This window comes from Papilio polytes, unplaced genomic scaffold (assembly GCF_000836215.1).
Source record: "Papilio polytes unplaced genomic scaffold, Ppol_1.0 DF823688.1, whole genome shotgun sequence".
Lineage (NCBI taxonomy): Eukaryota > Metazoa > Arthropoda > Insecta > Lepidoptera > Papilionidae > Papilio > Papilio polytes.
Window position 1 is genome coordinate 1,049,520 of NW_013525516.1, and position 16,118 is coordinate 1,065,637.

General features: G+C 34.4%; 1 protein-coding gene across 1 annotated transcript in view; it reads left to right on the plus strand.

The window, feature by feature from the left end:
- LOC106104401 (semaphorin-2A) overlaps positions 1–13,356 on the plus strand; it is a 92,869-nt gene extending 79,513 nt beyond the window's left edge. Inside the window, exons 11-16 of the mRNA XM_013284446.1 lie at positions 7,159–7,259; positions 8,252–8,424; positions 8,791–8,982; positions 10,098–10,235; positions 10,393–10,501; positions 10,580–13,356. Of these exons, the coding sequence (XP_013139900.1) occupies positions 7,159–7,259; positions 8,252–8,424; positions 8,791–8,982; positions 10,098–10,235; positions 10,393–10,501; positions 10,580–10,636 (770 nt within the window). The 3' untranslated portion in view covers positions 10,637–13,356. The remainder of the gene's footprint in view (positions 1–7,158; positions 7,260–8,251; positions 8,425–8,790; positions 8,983–10,097; positions 10,236–10,392; positions 10,502–10,579) is intronic.
- The last annotated feature ends 2,762 nt before the right edge of the window (positions 13,357–16,118 follow it).

Genomic DNA, 16,118 nt, shown 5'->3' on the forward strand with positions numbered 1-16,118 from the left:
CTATTGCCGAACAACAAAGCAATTAGCAATCGTCCTAATTAACATTCAAATCGCGTCCGACGTGAATAAACATTGATTTTTTGCTCCAAAACTGTAGGGCGGAGGTAGCGAACGGGCAGGGGAATACTAATGCGTTCACTTTCGAACGCTTATCGCGCCCGCTAACAGCACCAACGTTTTTTGCATAAAACATCTCATCAAAGGATTGCTAAGGTGCCACAGTATATTGAATATCAAAAGGTGCACGGTCGAGAAAGTTTCAGGGGAGGAAGCACGCGGCATCCCTAATGTCGGCCACCGTCAATTCCTACTTTAAAATACACCTATGGAACGTGTCTGGAATAAGTATCGCAAAGTTTTCTATAGAATTTTTGATACTGATTCAATTTTTATGGAATTTATTTTTAAAATATTATATCGGTGGTGGATTTAACATTCATTGAGGGTGCGTAAATGCCTTACACCTATTTTCATTTCATAGATCTGTGAAAAAGATTTTTACGTACATACTTGTGTTATAAGATATATGTACATTAAAAAAAAACACTATTAAAATAGTTCAATTGTATGATTACTAAATTAGCTGTTGTGCATATTTATATAAATAAATAAAATAAAATAGTGCATGTCTACTTTTACATTGCATCCCAAAGTTAATATATGATAAAGGTCGATTCAATCTCAATCAGAAAAACAAATAAAGATCAGTATATCCGTTCATATTCATATTGATTAGAAACAAATTGTACAGTATAAACCGGATAACCGGTCCCGGATAGGTCCTATGATAGTCGCATAAAATTTCTAACGACGAATCTCATAAAATTGGTACGAGAGCTCGTAGGCAAACGTTAAAAAGCCACGCTCTTCGATTTACGGCACTCATAAAATACATATTGCGATTCGTGATAAAAGTCCCAAACGAATTTGTTCATGCTGTCAATATCAAAATTTATCTCTTCTAATTTAGCTATTTAACGAGGTATTTCATTGCGAATGCGTTCTGTCTTCTCGCGTATTTAGAATCATGAATTCTCTTCGTACTGTGAGAGCGCACTTTAACAGTGGTAGAGCCCGCTTTAACATCTTCGCACGAATGGGCCGGCTCGCCCGGTGTAATACCACGACCACACAGAAAACAGGAGTGAAGTGGAAGCAATTCCACGTTTCGTCTGATGAGTGTGGTGCCGGAGGCCTAATTTTAGTCCCTTCCCCTTTTCACTCTTTTCTTAAGAGGAGAGGGTGGGAAGGAAAAGTGGATTTGACGGTGGAGGAGACGCATAGGAAGGGGAAATATCCTCTTTAGGTGCGTCTCCTCCTCCGTCAATGAAAGGTAGGCAACGCATCTACAATTGCGGATGTTTATGGGCAGCGGTCGTTTTCCATTTCGGTGGATTCAGGTGGCCGCTTGCTCGTTTGCCACCTTATATTATAAAAAAAAAAAGCGCACGCACTGACTGGACTATCGCACATATTTTTAGTCTCACTTAGATTCCTATGAGCTTGTATATTATGTGCATACTATTCGATTTATAGTTGTGCAACTAAACAGTTGAATAGGCTGCGAAATAATCGACAATCGCACAAAAGATGTGTGATAGTTAAGTCAAAGGTATTCGTCTGCTTTTAAAATCTATAAAAACCATACCAATTTTCTACGTTGTTTCTACTTTATATTGAAAAGAAAAATCTTAGTTATGTACTGGCTAGTTGCTAAAAGCCATTTAAAAACTGGTGTAGTATGGCTTGCCTTTGATCAGATTTTACTTAATAAATATATTTTATTACTTTCTCTTTGTAAGAATAAATAAAGCTAAATATTTCTAAAACCGATTACGTCGACAAATCTATACGTTAAACGGGGACTTCTTTATGAAAAGCAATAAAGATGTTAGAGCTACTTTGTGTTTGGGAATTTATACTTTCGGGAGAAATAAAACTTATATTGTTCGGGGATCGGAAAAAAGTTTTCACTTAGCCATGTCGATGCGAACTCTTTATTGGTTTGCGAGATTATTTCTTTGCGGTCTACTGTTTTTATGAAAATGTTATTCATTACAATTTTTAAAAAGCGTCTCAAATACTGTAGGATACTTAATAAAAATAATTGAGAAAGTCCAAAAATATTTCATTTTAATTATTGTGGTTATGAAAATAATTTCCCTTATTATTTCTTGGTTTAACCAACTAGAGAAGTTATATTATAAATGTCTGTAACCAGATAATTTGTCTCCAAAGACTAGATGATTCTGGCTCCGTTTGACATTTCCGTGCGTGGATTTCTCGTTTGACATTTCCCGGTGAATTTCCTTATGTGATTCGTAGCTGTTCAGGATGTTCCTGAGGGAGCAGACCCGACACATCAAATATAACGAGGAATTGTTTAATTATTTTGTCACTCTGAGAGGAATTAATGATGACAGTGATATAAAGAAACTGGATATACCATGTTTTATGGTTCTACGATCTTAAGACTTGTATAAGAAAGTCATTAATGTTATCTTCGTTCTTGAAAGACAATATTGTTGTGAAACGAGTATAACAATAGTAAAAACCCACTGGTAACACAATATTTATATTAAAAAAAAATGCTTTTGTCCGCGTCTTTATGCGCGCGGAATTAAAAAAAAATTAACAAATAGCATATACCTTCCAGACTAAAGTTTACCAAAATCTGTTACGATTTTTTAAAGAAATTCTAATATTAGTAAAAGTATGATGTGTCCTGTACTTTAAAATGAATACTAGCTTTCACCTGCAACTCCATCTGCGTGGAAAAAAAAACAAAAGTGAGTAGCCTATGTATTCTTCCAGACTAGCCTCTACGTCTATGCCAAATTTAATCTAGATCCGTTTAGTAGTTTATGCTAAAAACTCTAACAAACATTCTCATTTATAATAGTAAGATTGATCGTGAACTTACAAAGGATACAGTGTAATAAAAGTAGAGAATGCGTTTGAAGATCGAGCTCAAATCGATAGGAAAACATGTACAAGCGAGGGCCCTCAAAGAAGGCTAAATATTGGTCTACATCGGAGCACTTAACACGTGCCCGCCCGCTCCGGGAGTCTTCAGTTGACACACGATTACGCATGTAAATCTAAGTTTGCTTAGGAGTTTTGACGAGAAATGTAAAGGAAAAGAGTGTAGTACGTTTGCCAAGTTTTTACGATTCAGTTTATTTGAAGACTTAAATGGATGTTTCGGTTTTAGCAGTAAAAGATTTTTACGATCGGCCCCAGTAAGAGAATTTAAAAAGAGGGTTTGAAACATTTACTTTATTATTCACTATTACCGCAGTGGTAATAAACATACGAGTAAGAAATTTAATTATTATTTAAAACCGTACCTAATGTTATATCAAATTCAAATGAATGAATATTTGTTAGAGGTTCCTGTCCAAACGGCTGAATGGATCTCGATGAATTTTGGCATAGATGTAGAGCATAGTCTGAAAGAACGTATGTGCTATTTACTTTTGTTAATTTTCATGTAGACGGAAAGGTAGTGAAATAATAATACATTGACAAATATAAAAAAAAAACATACAGACGAGTTGAGTACCTCCTTTTGGGAAGTCGGTCAAAAAATTAAACGAACTTAAAACAATATTTTTCTAATACATTTTATTTTTATTTTCCAGGTATTAATTATTATGTAACTATCGATAGTTCTAAGTGAGAAGCTTGTTATTTGTGTCTACAATGTACATTATACGACACCTTAACGCTTAAATCATGTTACGGGGACTTAGTAAACAGATTTGCGTCGGGAACATCTGCCTCCCTCTTTTGGTTGCTGGCAAATACGTGAATGTTTAGTCTAAATGCTTTCTCTTGTACACATTATCGTATCAGGTGTGTATTCAAAAGTGTGTGATTTTTGATACGTTTGACAAGAAAATTGCAATTTCGATTTTGTTTTTTGAATACCAGAAAATGGTTTTGCAATTTTGCTAAATTAAAGGGTTACCCTTTTATCTAAAGATGACATTAATAGGAAATAATTGAAAGAAGCTCTTTTTTTCTGTTTCAAATCGAATCCATAATAATAGTGATAGTATTCAATAGTATAATGAAGTATTTGAAGTAATAAATCAATTTAAATCACTACAGTAATCGAATAAAGCCATTGAACGAAGACGAGTGAACAATTCGAGCAAAAGCAATTCCATCATTCCATGTCAAAGGTCTCAGAGGCAATAACATGTAAGTATAGAGGCGTAGTTAATGGGCGGAGTGTGTTACTTCATACGATATTCAGCGAACATAATTACTTGCGCTTGTTTGCGTCAATCTGAACCTTTGCCGTGATCGGTAAAACTAATAGGCTGTGACGTCACTCGCCTTTCTGTGCCTACATTCACTACATAAACTCATGCTATATATCTACATACTTGAATTAATAGCACTTACCTTTTGTAAATACTCGATGCTGTTCACGTAGTTATAAAGTAAATAACTACTCCATAATACCGACATTTTCTAAGCATATGTCGTAACTCTTTTTTTTTAAGCAAAACTGTTTTTTAAAATCATAATTTAAATGTCTTGATGCAATCGTAATATTTTCAATGCAATATAAAAAAACATTGGAACCACACCAAATACTCTTCTGAAAAATCACATTTTAGACTTATGTTAGTTTGCGTAGGAGCCGTGGGATATGTACGAAGGAGGGACTGTAGGGCTCAGCTGACAGTTGCGGCCGATCAAAACGCGACTACGGTCACACGTACGTTTATATTATTGTACGTAACCCGGTTAGGTAATTTCGCTACATGCCTCTAATCCAATTAGCTATTAAGATTCGTGTTCTGAATATTAATTTAATCGTGGATTGGCCTTTGTAAGTAAACTGCAGAGGGTCGGACTGCCCTGTCACACAATAGAAGCTTTCCCGCTCTAAATGGTGTACCTACGTGACCAATACGGTTTCTGTTCGTGAAGATTCGGCGGAAAGTCTTTTTTTTATTTCCGGTAAAAGTTTCCGAAAACACAGGTCGCCTTCTTTATGAGTTGGCGAAGTTTATTTTAGTATTCGAGGACCTGTTTAGATTGCAAAGCAATCCTGGAAATAAATTGGATTTTTTTCCTAACTTACCATTTGTTTATTCAACATTTAACATAAATAAAAAGAGAAACTTAAATATAAAGAGTGTTAGTATGATATTTTCTTAAACAAATATTAGAATGGCCATGTAACTGATAAGAAGTACCTATAGATATACAGATCTACAAATTTCTGTTATACAGTAGATAAGTTAAAAGTCCAGGGGAAACACAAAATATATTTAGTTATAGAGGTTTTTTGTTATCAAAGGTCTATGTTATAGAAGTTTTGGGCTCTGATGGGAAGGTAACATATTATTTTTTGAAGTCATAGAGGTTTTTATGTTACTGAGGTTTGAGTTACCACGGTTCTACTGCATTTATTTGAATAGTTATTATACTGTCCGACGGAGCTAACACTTGGAACCTTCAAGTCTTTTAGGTCTAAATAAAACGCTATCACCATGAGTGGTGTTTATTGTCCTTCACATGTAAACGCTGAAGTACAAGACAAATAAGATCAACATTCATAGTTTGAGGTATACAGGGGAAAAGTTATCGTCGCGATCAATATCTCAATCTGCGCGGTGACTTCCCGCCGATGAGGATTCAAATTAATTGACGCTGTCTCTTTGATGCGCCCTTACAATTTATCACTTTGTTAGACAAGCTATTTATAAATGTACAACGTTTTGATTTCTTGAATTATTACGTCGTTTTAACTAATTGCGACGTTTTCGAGTGATGGAAACGGGACACGAATTTATAAAGATCTTTATTATTTATTCAGTGAAGATAATACGCTAAAAGCATAGTATTACTTCTTCTGTAATCGTCTTGATTATTAATTATAATATATTTCAATATTTACCTTTAATTTTATGAATAAAATACTACAATGTTTGACACTAGAAGCCTTTATGTGCATCAATAAGGATTTAACTTCGCCAATTTTTTTTTTATAACATAAGATGGCAAACGAGCAAGCGGCCACCTGAATCCGCCAAAATGGCGAAGCGACCGCTGCCCATAGACATCTGCAATTGCAGATACGTCGCCTACCCTTATCCGACGGAGGCGGAGACGCACATAAAGAGGATATTTCCTCTTCCTATGCATCTCCTCCATCGTCAAATCCACTTCCCCTTCCCATCCTCTCATAAGAAAAGGGTAGTTAAGAGAAAGGGACTTAAATTAGGCCTCCGGCGCCACACTCATCAGACGAAACACGGCATTGGTTCCATTTTACGCCTGTCTCCTGTGTGGTCGTGGTATTACACCGGGCGTGCCGGCCCATTCGTGCTAAGATGTTAAAGCGGGCACTACCACTGTTAAAATTAATTAAAGACTAGCTGCAGCTCGTGACTTCGTCTGCCTGAAATTAAAAATATATAGCCTATGTTACTCACAGATAAATTTTCTCTCTAACGGTGAAAGAATTTTTAAAATGGGGCTGGTAGTTTTTGAGTTATTTCAATATAAACCAAAATACAAATCTTTCTTCTTTTTAATAATAGTATAGACGACGATTACGAGGTTACCTGTTTTATTAGTTTTATTAGGCTCAATTAATATTAACTTCTTAAATATATCACGATGTGTTACTATGTAATGTACATATATAATAAGAAATGGCAAACAAATAAAGCGCAATAAACACGGCCGGACCTCACAGATCTCACTAATTGATCCCCGAACGTAACGAACCATTTTAATTTCTTTTTGCGGTGAGACGGTGCCCTTTGGGGTCACATTTATCAAGGGAATACCCGTACCTATGTATTGTTAGGCAATTCTCTCTGTATACCACTGTTAATGGCCATGCAAAATATATTTTAACAAATACCCACTTTCTCTAGTATCAAAGAAAAAAATCGTTTCTTCGTAATTCGTAAACTTCAATTTTTATATCTAAATAATATCAAAACGAAATAACAAATGATAAGTATGTATTCCATATCGTATTACATAATAGAGTTTATTGACTTTATAAATCGTCTTAAAGCATTTCTTCTTAGAACAATGTAAAGAATGCATTATAAATGTAAGGAGAATTACTACAGCCGTTTTTCTTTTGTAATATTAATTATTTATTACTTGTTTTAGACGAAGGCAAGATACATAAGATCGTACAATGGACTCGCAATGGAGACAATCAGTCCGCTTTATTGGACATCTTTGACGTCACGCCCGGGGAACCTATCCAGGTATGTCTAACAATATTGTTGTTGATTGAAAATTCTCACCTTAGGTATCCATTGCTGAAATACTTGTATAAACATATTGTTAACTCTGTTTTTTCAAAGGTAATACATAATTCCGTACAAACGTATTTATGATTAGCTGTTGCTCGCGACTTCGCCTGCGTCAAAATTCAAAATGTAACCTATGTTACTAACAGATAAATTACCTCTCCAACGGTGAAAGAATTTTTAAAATCAGCCAGGTAGTTTTTAAGTTATTTCAAAACATACAAAAATACAGATCTTTCCTCTTTATAATTATAAAATTTATAATAGATACTGATATATATATACATTATAGATATAATAGAGAAAGATGTCTATAGAGTCAAATCTCTATTCTCTGATTACCACATATTATTCTTAATATAGCATACAAACATATAGGAAATAAACAATATTCAAACATCAAATATCGTCCGGAGACACAAATGTATGTAGATACTCGAAATATTGATTCACTGTATTAATAGCTCTACATAATTATTACATTATAAGTTAATAACTAGGCACACGAAAGAGCCACTTAAAAGCTTTTGAACGGCTTTAACTTGAGACGCTTTTAACTACTTGTACAATTTCCGTAACTTAACATTACTGGTACTAACTTATTTAACATTTATTAGATACCATGCTATGATATTTTGTTACATATATGTATGCTATGATATTTTGTTACACATATGGTATACCACAAAAGTAATCAAATACGAAAAAACTATTGTTAAAATGTAATTTGCACACTCCCATTTACAAAAATTCTATAACTCTGAATTTATGGAAAATAAAGTTGCCTAGATATCGTTCAGAGTTAATCTTTTTTAAATCATCTTTCGGGTTCGCGTGTCTCTTGGAAATGGCAATGGCGATTTTTCTAAGGCACGCAGCTGATTACTTAGTGTAAAGAGCCTCTTAACAATCGATTCGGATATAATTTAAACTGATTAACTGTACAGGCGATGGCATTATCTCGCACGCACGGTTCACTGTATGCGGCGTCCGACCGGCGCGTGCTGCAACTCCGCTTGGCTCTATGCGCGCGCCGCTACGACGCGTGCGTGCGCTGCGCCCGCGACCCATACTGCGGCTGGGACAGAGATGCAGCCGTCTGCCGTGAATATGTGCCCGGGTAAGTGTATTCATTATATCCATGTCATTGAAAAATCTTGTACGCCGACTGAAGTCTTTGATTGAAAATGTACGAACAGGCGACGTATAAGAGCGCGCGAACACCTTTTAAACTATCGCATAACTATTTAGTCGCACTTAGATTACTATGAGCGTATAAAGAGGTGACCACACTACTCGATTTTTCGTTGTGCAACTAAACAGGTGAATTGACCGTGAAACAATAGACAATCGTACAATAGTTGTCCGATAGTTTAGTCAAAGGGTTTGCAAGCTCTAAGATTTCAGAACCGCTGACAACGCTGTCCTCATTTGACAATCCTATCCTATCTTTATTCCATAACTGATTATGTAATTCTATACCTAGATTGATACAAGACGTTGCAAATGAAACGGCAGACATTTGTGACTCCTCGATATCCCGCAAGAGCGTGTCGGCGACGTGGGGACAGAGCCTGCACCTCGGCAGTTTCGTCAAGATGCCGGAGGTGCTGCAGCCGCGCGCCATCACCTGGTATCATTACTCCAAGGAGAAGGGACGACATCCAATCACATTTAAGTGAGTAACTCCGATTGTCACTTATGTCTTTTCATATTCGTGAAATTGTATCTCACAGTTCTTTAACGTGCGGTAACTAATGCCAGTTCTTAATTTGCCAATTTGATCAAATGCATTTTTTTTTTATAATATTGGATGGCAAACAAGCAACCGGCCGAATCCACCGAAATGGAATGCGACCGCTACCCATAAACATCCGCAATTGCAGATGCGTGCATGTTTCGTTCAGTCTGTTAAACTTTTACTTGTTGACAATCTTCAATATGCCCAGTTCTATCTTAACAACAAATAAAAATGACTCAGCTTTGCAAAAACAAAATCAAAACAGCTAAGCTTTCGTTTTGCAACCAGCGTATGCTTACTAACTACTACTTAACTACAAAAAAGAGTGTCGAAACTTGTTCTTTTATATGTTTTCGTAAAACTAATCCTTCGCGTGGAATAATGAAAAGCTTAAAAAAAAAACTTCAGACTTGACGCGTTTACTAAAAGCGATTTAAATATCAACACGAAAAATTTCGTGTGTACTTTCGAATCTACATTACGCCCAAATAATTTCTACACGTATGTCATAAAACCACCCGGCCATAATGAAGCTCGAAGTTCCACCCTCACCTATACGATGGAAACTTTTTAAAGCGTTAAATTTCCACCAAAACATTGAACGAGCCCATATTATTACCGGCGGCGAAACGAAACACCGAATAGAAAACGAATGCGCCTCAAAAAGGAAATTTCGGAAAACGTTTAAGGCAAAAGAACACGCGTGCAACGAAGTTAATTAGTGTGTTTCGAATCTACTGTTATCGCACTTCCTCTTGTATAATTAAAATGCAAGGGGCAACGCGGAATCAAGCCTTTGTTTGTCGAGTTTCATACGCCTGTCCTCTGTTTTACTGTTTAAAGAGGGTGAAATTAGTTAAAACTGTTAGTACTTCTTTTGAAAACACATGAAAGTGGTTTTTTATTACAGCAGTCATTTTAGTTTGCATTTATTATTCTTCAAACGGAATATGTACAGTTTTATGAGGTTTTGAAAACTAACTGATGTCCAACTGATATCAAAACAAATCAATATTTATGAACAAAATGTAATGTTCTTTTATTTATTACAGCAAACCAGAGAAATACATAGAGACTTCAGAGCACGGCTTGCTCATCATATCTGTGCACGAGGGAGACGCTGGCAGATACGACTGTTGGCTCGGGGGATCCCTACTCTGTTCCTACAATATCACAGTTGACACTCATCGGTAAGTACAATTAAGTTCAAGATGAAAACAAAACATAGTGAATCTACTCCATTGGTATTTATGTTCTTACAACTTCTAGCAGATTAAACGTATTTATTTGTTCATTCCATTGCTTTTTTGTTCTGATATCGTTTAAAATATACGAATTTCTTTTCAGATGTTCTCCTCCGGAAAAGAGCAATGAATATCAAAAGATTTATTCCAATTGGTGTCATGAATTTGAGAAATACAAAACCGCTATGAAGACGTGGGAAAGAAAACAGGAGGTAAATATTATTTCAATGAGTAATAAGGTCATTTTTAGTTTATTAACACTGGTAATAATGATTTTTTTTTTATTTCAGCAATGTGCACGTCAAAATGACTCGAATCAGAACACGCATCCAAACGAGATAGTGTGATAGCTCCTAAACATCGCCTATCTCATGTTCCAGTCGGTTAATTACTATGCAGGAGCGATCCCAGTCCCCTATCTGTCGGCCGGCCTCAAATACTTCAATATATTCTCGTGAACATCCGTCAACAATACGCTCCAAGATAAAGTGATTTAACGAATCCATAGATTTTACACGAGCTCAATAGTACTGAGCTCTCCATAGATTTTAAATTCAGTGACTAAACCAAATGTGCATCGACTTCATGAGAAGGTGATTTGATGAAAAAATGGACAATTGAAATTGTATCACGTGCGTTGCTTTTGGACACGGAATATAGTGGTCAGTTTAAGCTTCGTTGTTCGAATAAGGTAGAGATTTTTTAGATAACTGGTAAATTACTGAAATAAGTGTTTATGCATTCTGATTGCTTCATTTACAACAAGACAAGACATGTTTTTAATTTTTACAAACAAAAATTTTGTATGATGAATAATTGTAATCTAGATTTCTGTTTGAAGAAATATCTAGTGGTTTCTCACTTAGAAAGGTAATTTCTAATTTTAATATTTATTCGTGTATGATTGCAATATAGTAGAGGAGTATGTGACGGTCCTTTTGTGGTTAGGGATATTATAAATTTGATATCAGATCGTTAGTGAAAAAAGCTCAGTACCTGTGTACTAATGAGAATAAGATACGTTGCGTCGCGTGGCCGTTGTGACGTCATTCCGCGGCCGCCATTCTGAATCTCCGAGGGTTGTGGGAGGGTATGCCTCATTATTTTCCCCTATATGTGTAAATAGTTACCCTAATTTCGATCTACCTATTAAAATAAGTACGTATAGGATGCACGTCCTTTATTGTAATGAATATAATTTAAGCCTGTGATATAAACAAATTTGGTTAGAAATGTTATTTTTAAGTCGATGTGAAAAAAAATTAACTCTAAATTATTGTTAAAAATACAGTTGCGATCGCGCCACTTACTTTCAAAACCATCTCATTCTCTGTGATTCAAATCAAGTATACATTGATTTATAAATTTCCTCACACTTTCCTGCACTGTGACTTTCCTTGTAGTTTTATTAAGTTACACAAACTATGCAGTTTACATTTCTAACGACTCATAATTGCTTCGAATATAGCTTCATTTAGCTGATTAAGATGTAAAAAGATACTTTTTTAACTATTTTAATTATTTACATTCACTTATTGATATATGAACAAAGTTTACTAAGTGATCAACTAAACATTTAACTCAGTTACATCACACAAAGCCAATATCATTAAATAACATGAATCTATTTAGATTAATGAAATTTTTTAATGATAATGATATACAAAAATTTGTAAACTTCAACTGTTTCTTCAGAACTCTCAAAAATACTACTGAAATAAATTACAAAGACTTCCACAACTAAATTTATATCGGCAAAGTTATTACTTAGTAAGTTTGTCTATATGTTAGTTATGTAATATTTTAAACAATTATATACAATGATCTCAGAGAGAATCCAGTACCTAAGTCCATCAGAGGCAACTAACATATCCTTTATCCTAATAGCGCCAAATTTTTCAAATATATTGATTTTAATACTGGAAATTATGAAAACCTATTTATTGTATAATTACTAAATCACTATAGCTTGTATAATCGTCTTAGCAGCAATAATTATTTACTCTCAGCAAAGCTTGCTCCCTGAGTAAAATGTGTGTAAGGACAGTAGTAGATGTTTTTAACATTTCCTTGCAATAAAAAAAAGTATAAATTTGGTGTAACTTTTAGATGTAATCTGTCCTCACAAACATTGATACTCTGTTAATCGTAATAATAAAATGTTATTAGTGTAGACAGTGTTTCTAGTAAATATTTCCGCATATTTTTGTACAAAGATTTGATCTTAATGTCCTAGGTGTTAAGTACCAATATCCTGTCATCCTCACTTAGTACTTATTCGAAATTTTGCTCGACTCCATATCATAAGTTATTGTACTATTTAAGAGCTTGTATTTATATTACTATTCTACACGTTTTTTTATATCTATAATTCATAAACGAATTGCATTTTCGATAAATTATTATACGAATATTTTTTCTAGAGGTTTATTAAGAAAATAGTGAATTTTAATCGATTTGTTTTCGTAGCTTTTTGAGTGACTGTTTATTTATACAACGTTTAGTTTGTATAGTTATAGTGTTACTAAATTAGTTATTGTTATATTTAATTTATATTTCAATAATAGATATGCGTTCGTTGAGAAATCCGTCACAAATTAGAATTCAATATACAAAATGCAATCATTGTATTTACTCAGACCTCGTAAATTATTTATCAAAAAACAATGAAACTAAGAAAACCCGTTCATGGCAAAAGTCCTCAAATATATTTAATATAGGTGCTTCAGAGTTTTTTAAATTTGCTTAACAATTTTATATTTAAAAAGATCAGATTTCATATCATGATGTACATACATGAAAATCGAAATAGATATTAAAAAAAATTGGTAAGAAATATCTGAGCTTTGTCGTTTATTATGTAACCTAAGATTCGGTACTTAAGTATTGTAGTTATAAAACGATTTCCCCTCTTCAGGGATAATCTTGCGCAATAATTATAGCTAATTTACTTATCGTCTGTACTAATCGAATAGCTCTGTAAATTCCACATGTTACTATACTATGTAAGTTAATTCAAACGTAGCGTTAAGGTTTTATATAATAAATCTATGAAATGTATCTTGCATATGCTGAAGTTCTTATTTTATTAACCTTTATTACAAAACGACTTACTGATTTTGAACCCACTAAAGACGCTCTGTTAACTTTAGGTAACCATGACACTTGCAAAAATACAAAATTGAAGTTACTACATTACAAGATACATTGTAGAAAGCTGGATAAGGTATCCAATAAAAAGGAAAATGAAAGTCCAATCACAATATCATAATGCATTTTATTCAAGCAACAACTGTTATTACACGTAATGTTATTTGGTCTTGAGATCAATTGAAAATAGATTCATAAACACATTCTAAAGTTACCACAAAAAACAACAAAAATGTGCTAACAACATATAATGTTGCTAACAACATAAACAATGATTGGTTTTTTCATGAATACATTCAAGAACATTTATAAATAACTCTAGAAAAATATACTTCTCACGAGTTTCATAACAACATTATAATAAAAAATGACACATAAAGCACCTAAAAGAGATGTTTAAAATAGTTTCAATCTATCAAGTCGCATACCGGGTTGACATTTTCGTCATAACAGAGCTGGGGTGTGTTGCCCCGTCAAGGGGAGACCGGCCAAGGGACATAAAAAGTGAGGGCGCGTAATTATATAGTGCCACTAAACTAATTTCACGATACATTGCCGACGAAATCTGTGCTTGGCACCGCCTCGCCTGTCGGCAAATTGTGATTTTTCCTTCGCAGCAAACGTCTGATTACTATTGTTTGGTGTTTCGTATGAATTGCTAATATCATACTCGTTGGTACATAAATTGCTTTTATGATTAAATTGTGGGCTGTGTATTTTATACATAATATAGCGAAAAGAACGAAGTACCAAAGTTACTCATATTGACGTTAAATATTTTGAAACTAAAGTGTTATAAGTATTGTTAAGAAGAAAATTAGTATCGTGCTGTAGAATTGGCGCATTACCAGATTATCGGCATAAACGTCACGTCCCTAGCTGACAGCTGTCAATGTCATAAGAAGAATTGGGATATTGGCGCGCATTCCTGGCGAGTCTCTAGTGGAGTGTTAAAATTAATATCGCTAGCTACAATTATATCAATTGTTTAAAAGTATCTAAAATTGCTCTTTGAATATGAAATTTGATTTGAATTGAAATCATCACTAGAGTTACTAAACCATGTAGAAAATTAGCAACTTTTAAATATGTTCTACTACTTGCATTTTAGTTTAAATCCTGGATGTTTTAAGCAAAGAAAGTTAAGACTTAACTGGGTAAAGTTCAGTCGAAATCCATAACAGGATTAATAGTTTTTCCATTTTTGATTTCCACTATTCGATACATAATAAATGCAATTACTATTAGAAACTAGCGCATGAAGAGTTACAAGTTGTTCGTCTCTCGGCTGAGATTAGTCGAAAACTTTACAGATTTGTCAAATGCGTCGCGCTAAACTGCAACTAACTACGTGTTATGCTTAACAATGCTCATCTGCGAGGATGCAACATTAATATATGTAACTACATGGATTATACGCTCGCAGCATCCCAAATAGATGCAGTTTGGAAACTTATACATGTAAAATATATACAAACACAATATACTATAATCATAAAGTAACTAAATTCACTCGTGATGTACAAAACGGTACTAGTTTTTCCCGTGACATCATCACGGAATTTAAAAAAACCTTGAAAGTAACCTAAATGTTCTTCCAGACTATATTATACATCTGTGCCTTTTATCGAGATCCGTTAAGTTATCTTAGAGATAAGTAATCACAAACATCCATCCATCCCTAATTTTGCAATCATAATTTATAATGATAGTCATGCACGTCTTTTGTTTTTTATTGTTTTCAATTGTTAAATTTTGAAATATGTAACTGCTAATCGATCGTCTACTGTTACATTTTTGTCTACTACATTTGTTAATATTTGTGCGTTCTAAAATAATATTTTTCCTTGATATATTTATTAATAAAGGGGAAGAATTGGGAGCACCGCATCAAATGGCGGGTGTACAGAATGCGGTGGTGGGCCGTGTAATGTCTCATTTCACGGCGGCGCACGACTCCGCCAGCGGACTTCGTCTCCATTAAATAATTACCCACACGCCAAAACCTCGCCGATAGGGTAACTAAGTAGTAAACTTGATAGTGATGCATTAAAGTTTTATCACTTGCATGTAAAAACTAAAATGTCGATGGTATCATTTGAACATAAAGTGTAGGTAATACGAGACAATCTATATTATAAATGTAAACGTTTGGATGGATGGATGTTTGTTTGAGCTTCTAGCCTAAACTGCTGAAATAATATCCATTAACAATTGACACAGGGGTAAAAGACAGTCTGGAATAACACATAGGCTACTAAGTTTTCTATATTTAATTCCACTTGGACGGAGTCACGGTCAAAATCTAGTTATTCTTTTAACGATTTTTTGTCAATAATTTTGAACAAAAAGGGAAATAAAACCGTACAGACAAATCTTATTAGGATTAAACATTAAAAAGGCAGGCAAAAAGGTTAAAGGGATTACGTCATGTGTGCTTAGTTCCCATCACTAGAAAGTAAACGGGAAGCGGGAGTGCAGCGAGAGGTCAGCCGGGTAATCCTTTATTACATAGATCGGCGCGGGATGGGCTGCGGTGTCCCACTCGCGTAAGCGCATTACCCGAATTAACAATTAGTCATGCCCACGTCTGCCAACGAAGTTTGCACAAATTTACATAACAATAAAACCCTTCGTACTCCAGACTGCTGGGCTGATTTTTAATATTAATTGGATCAC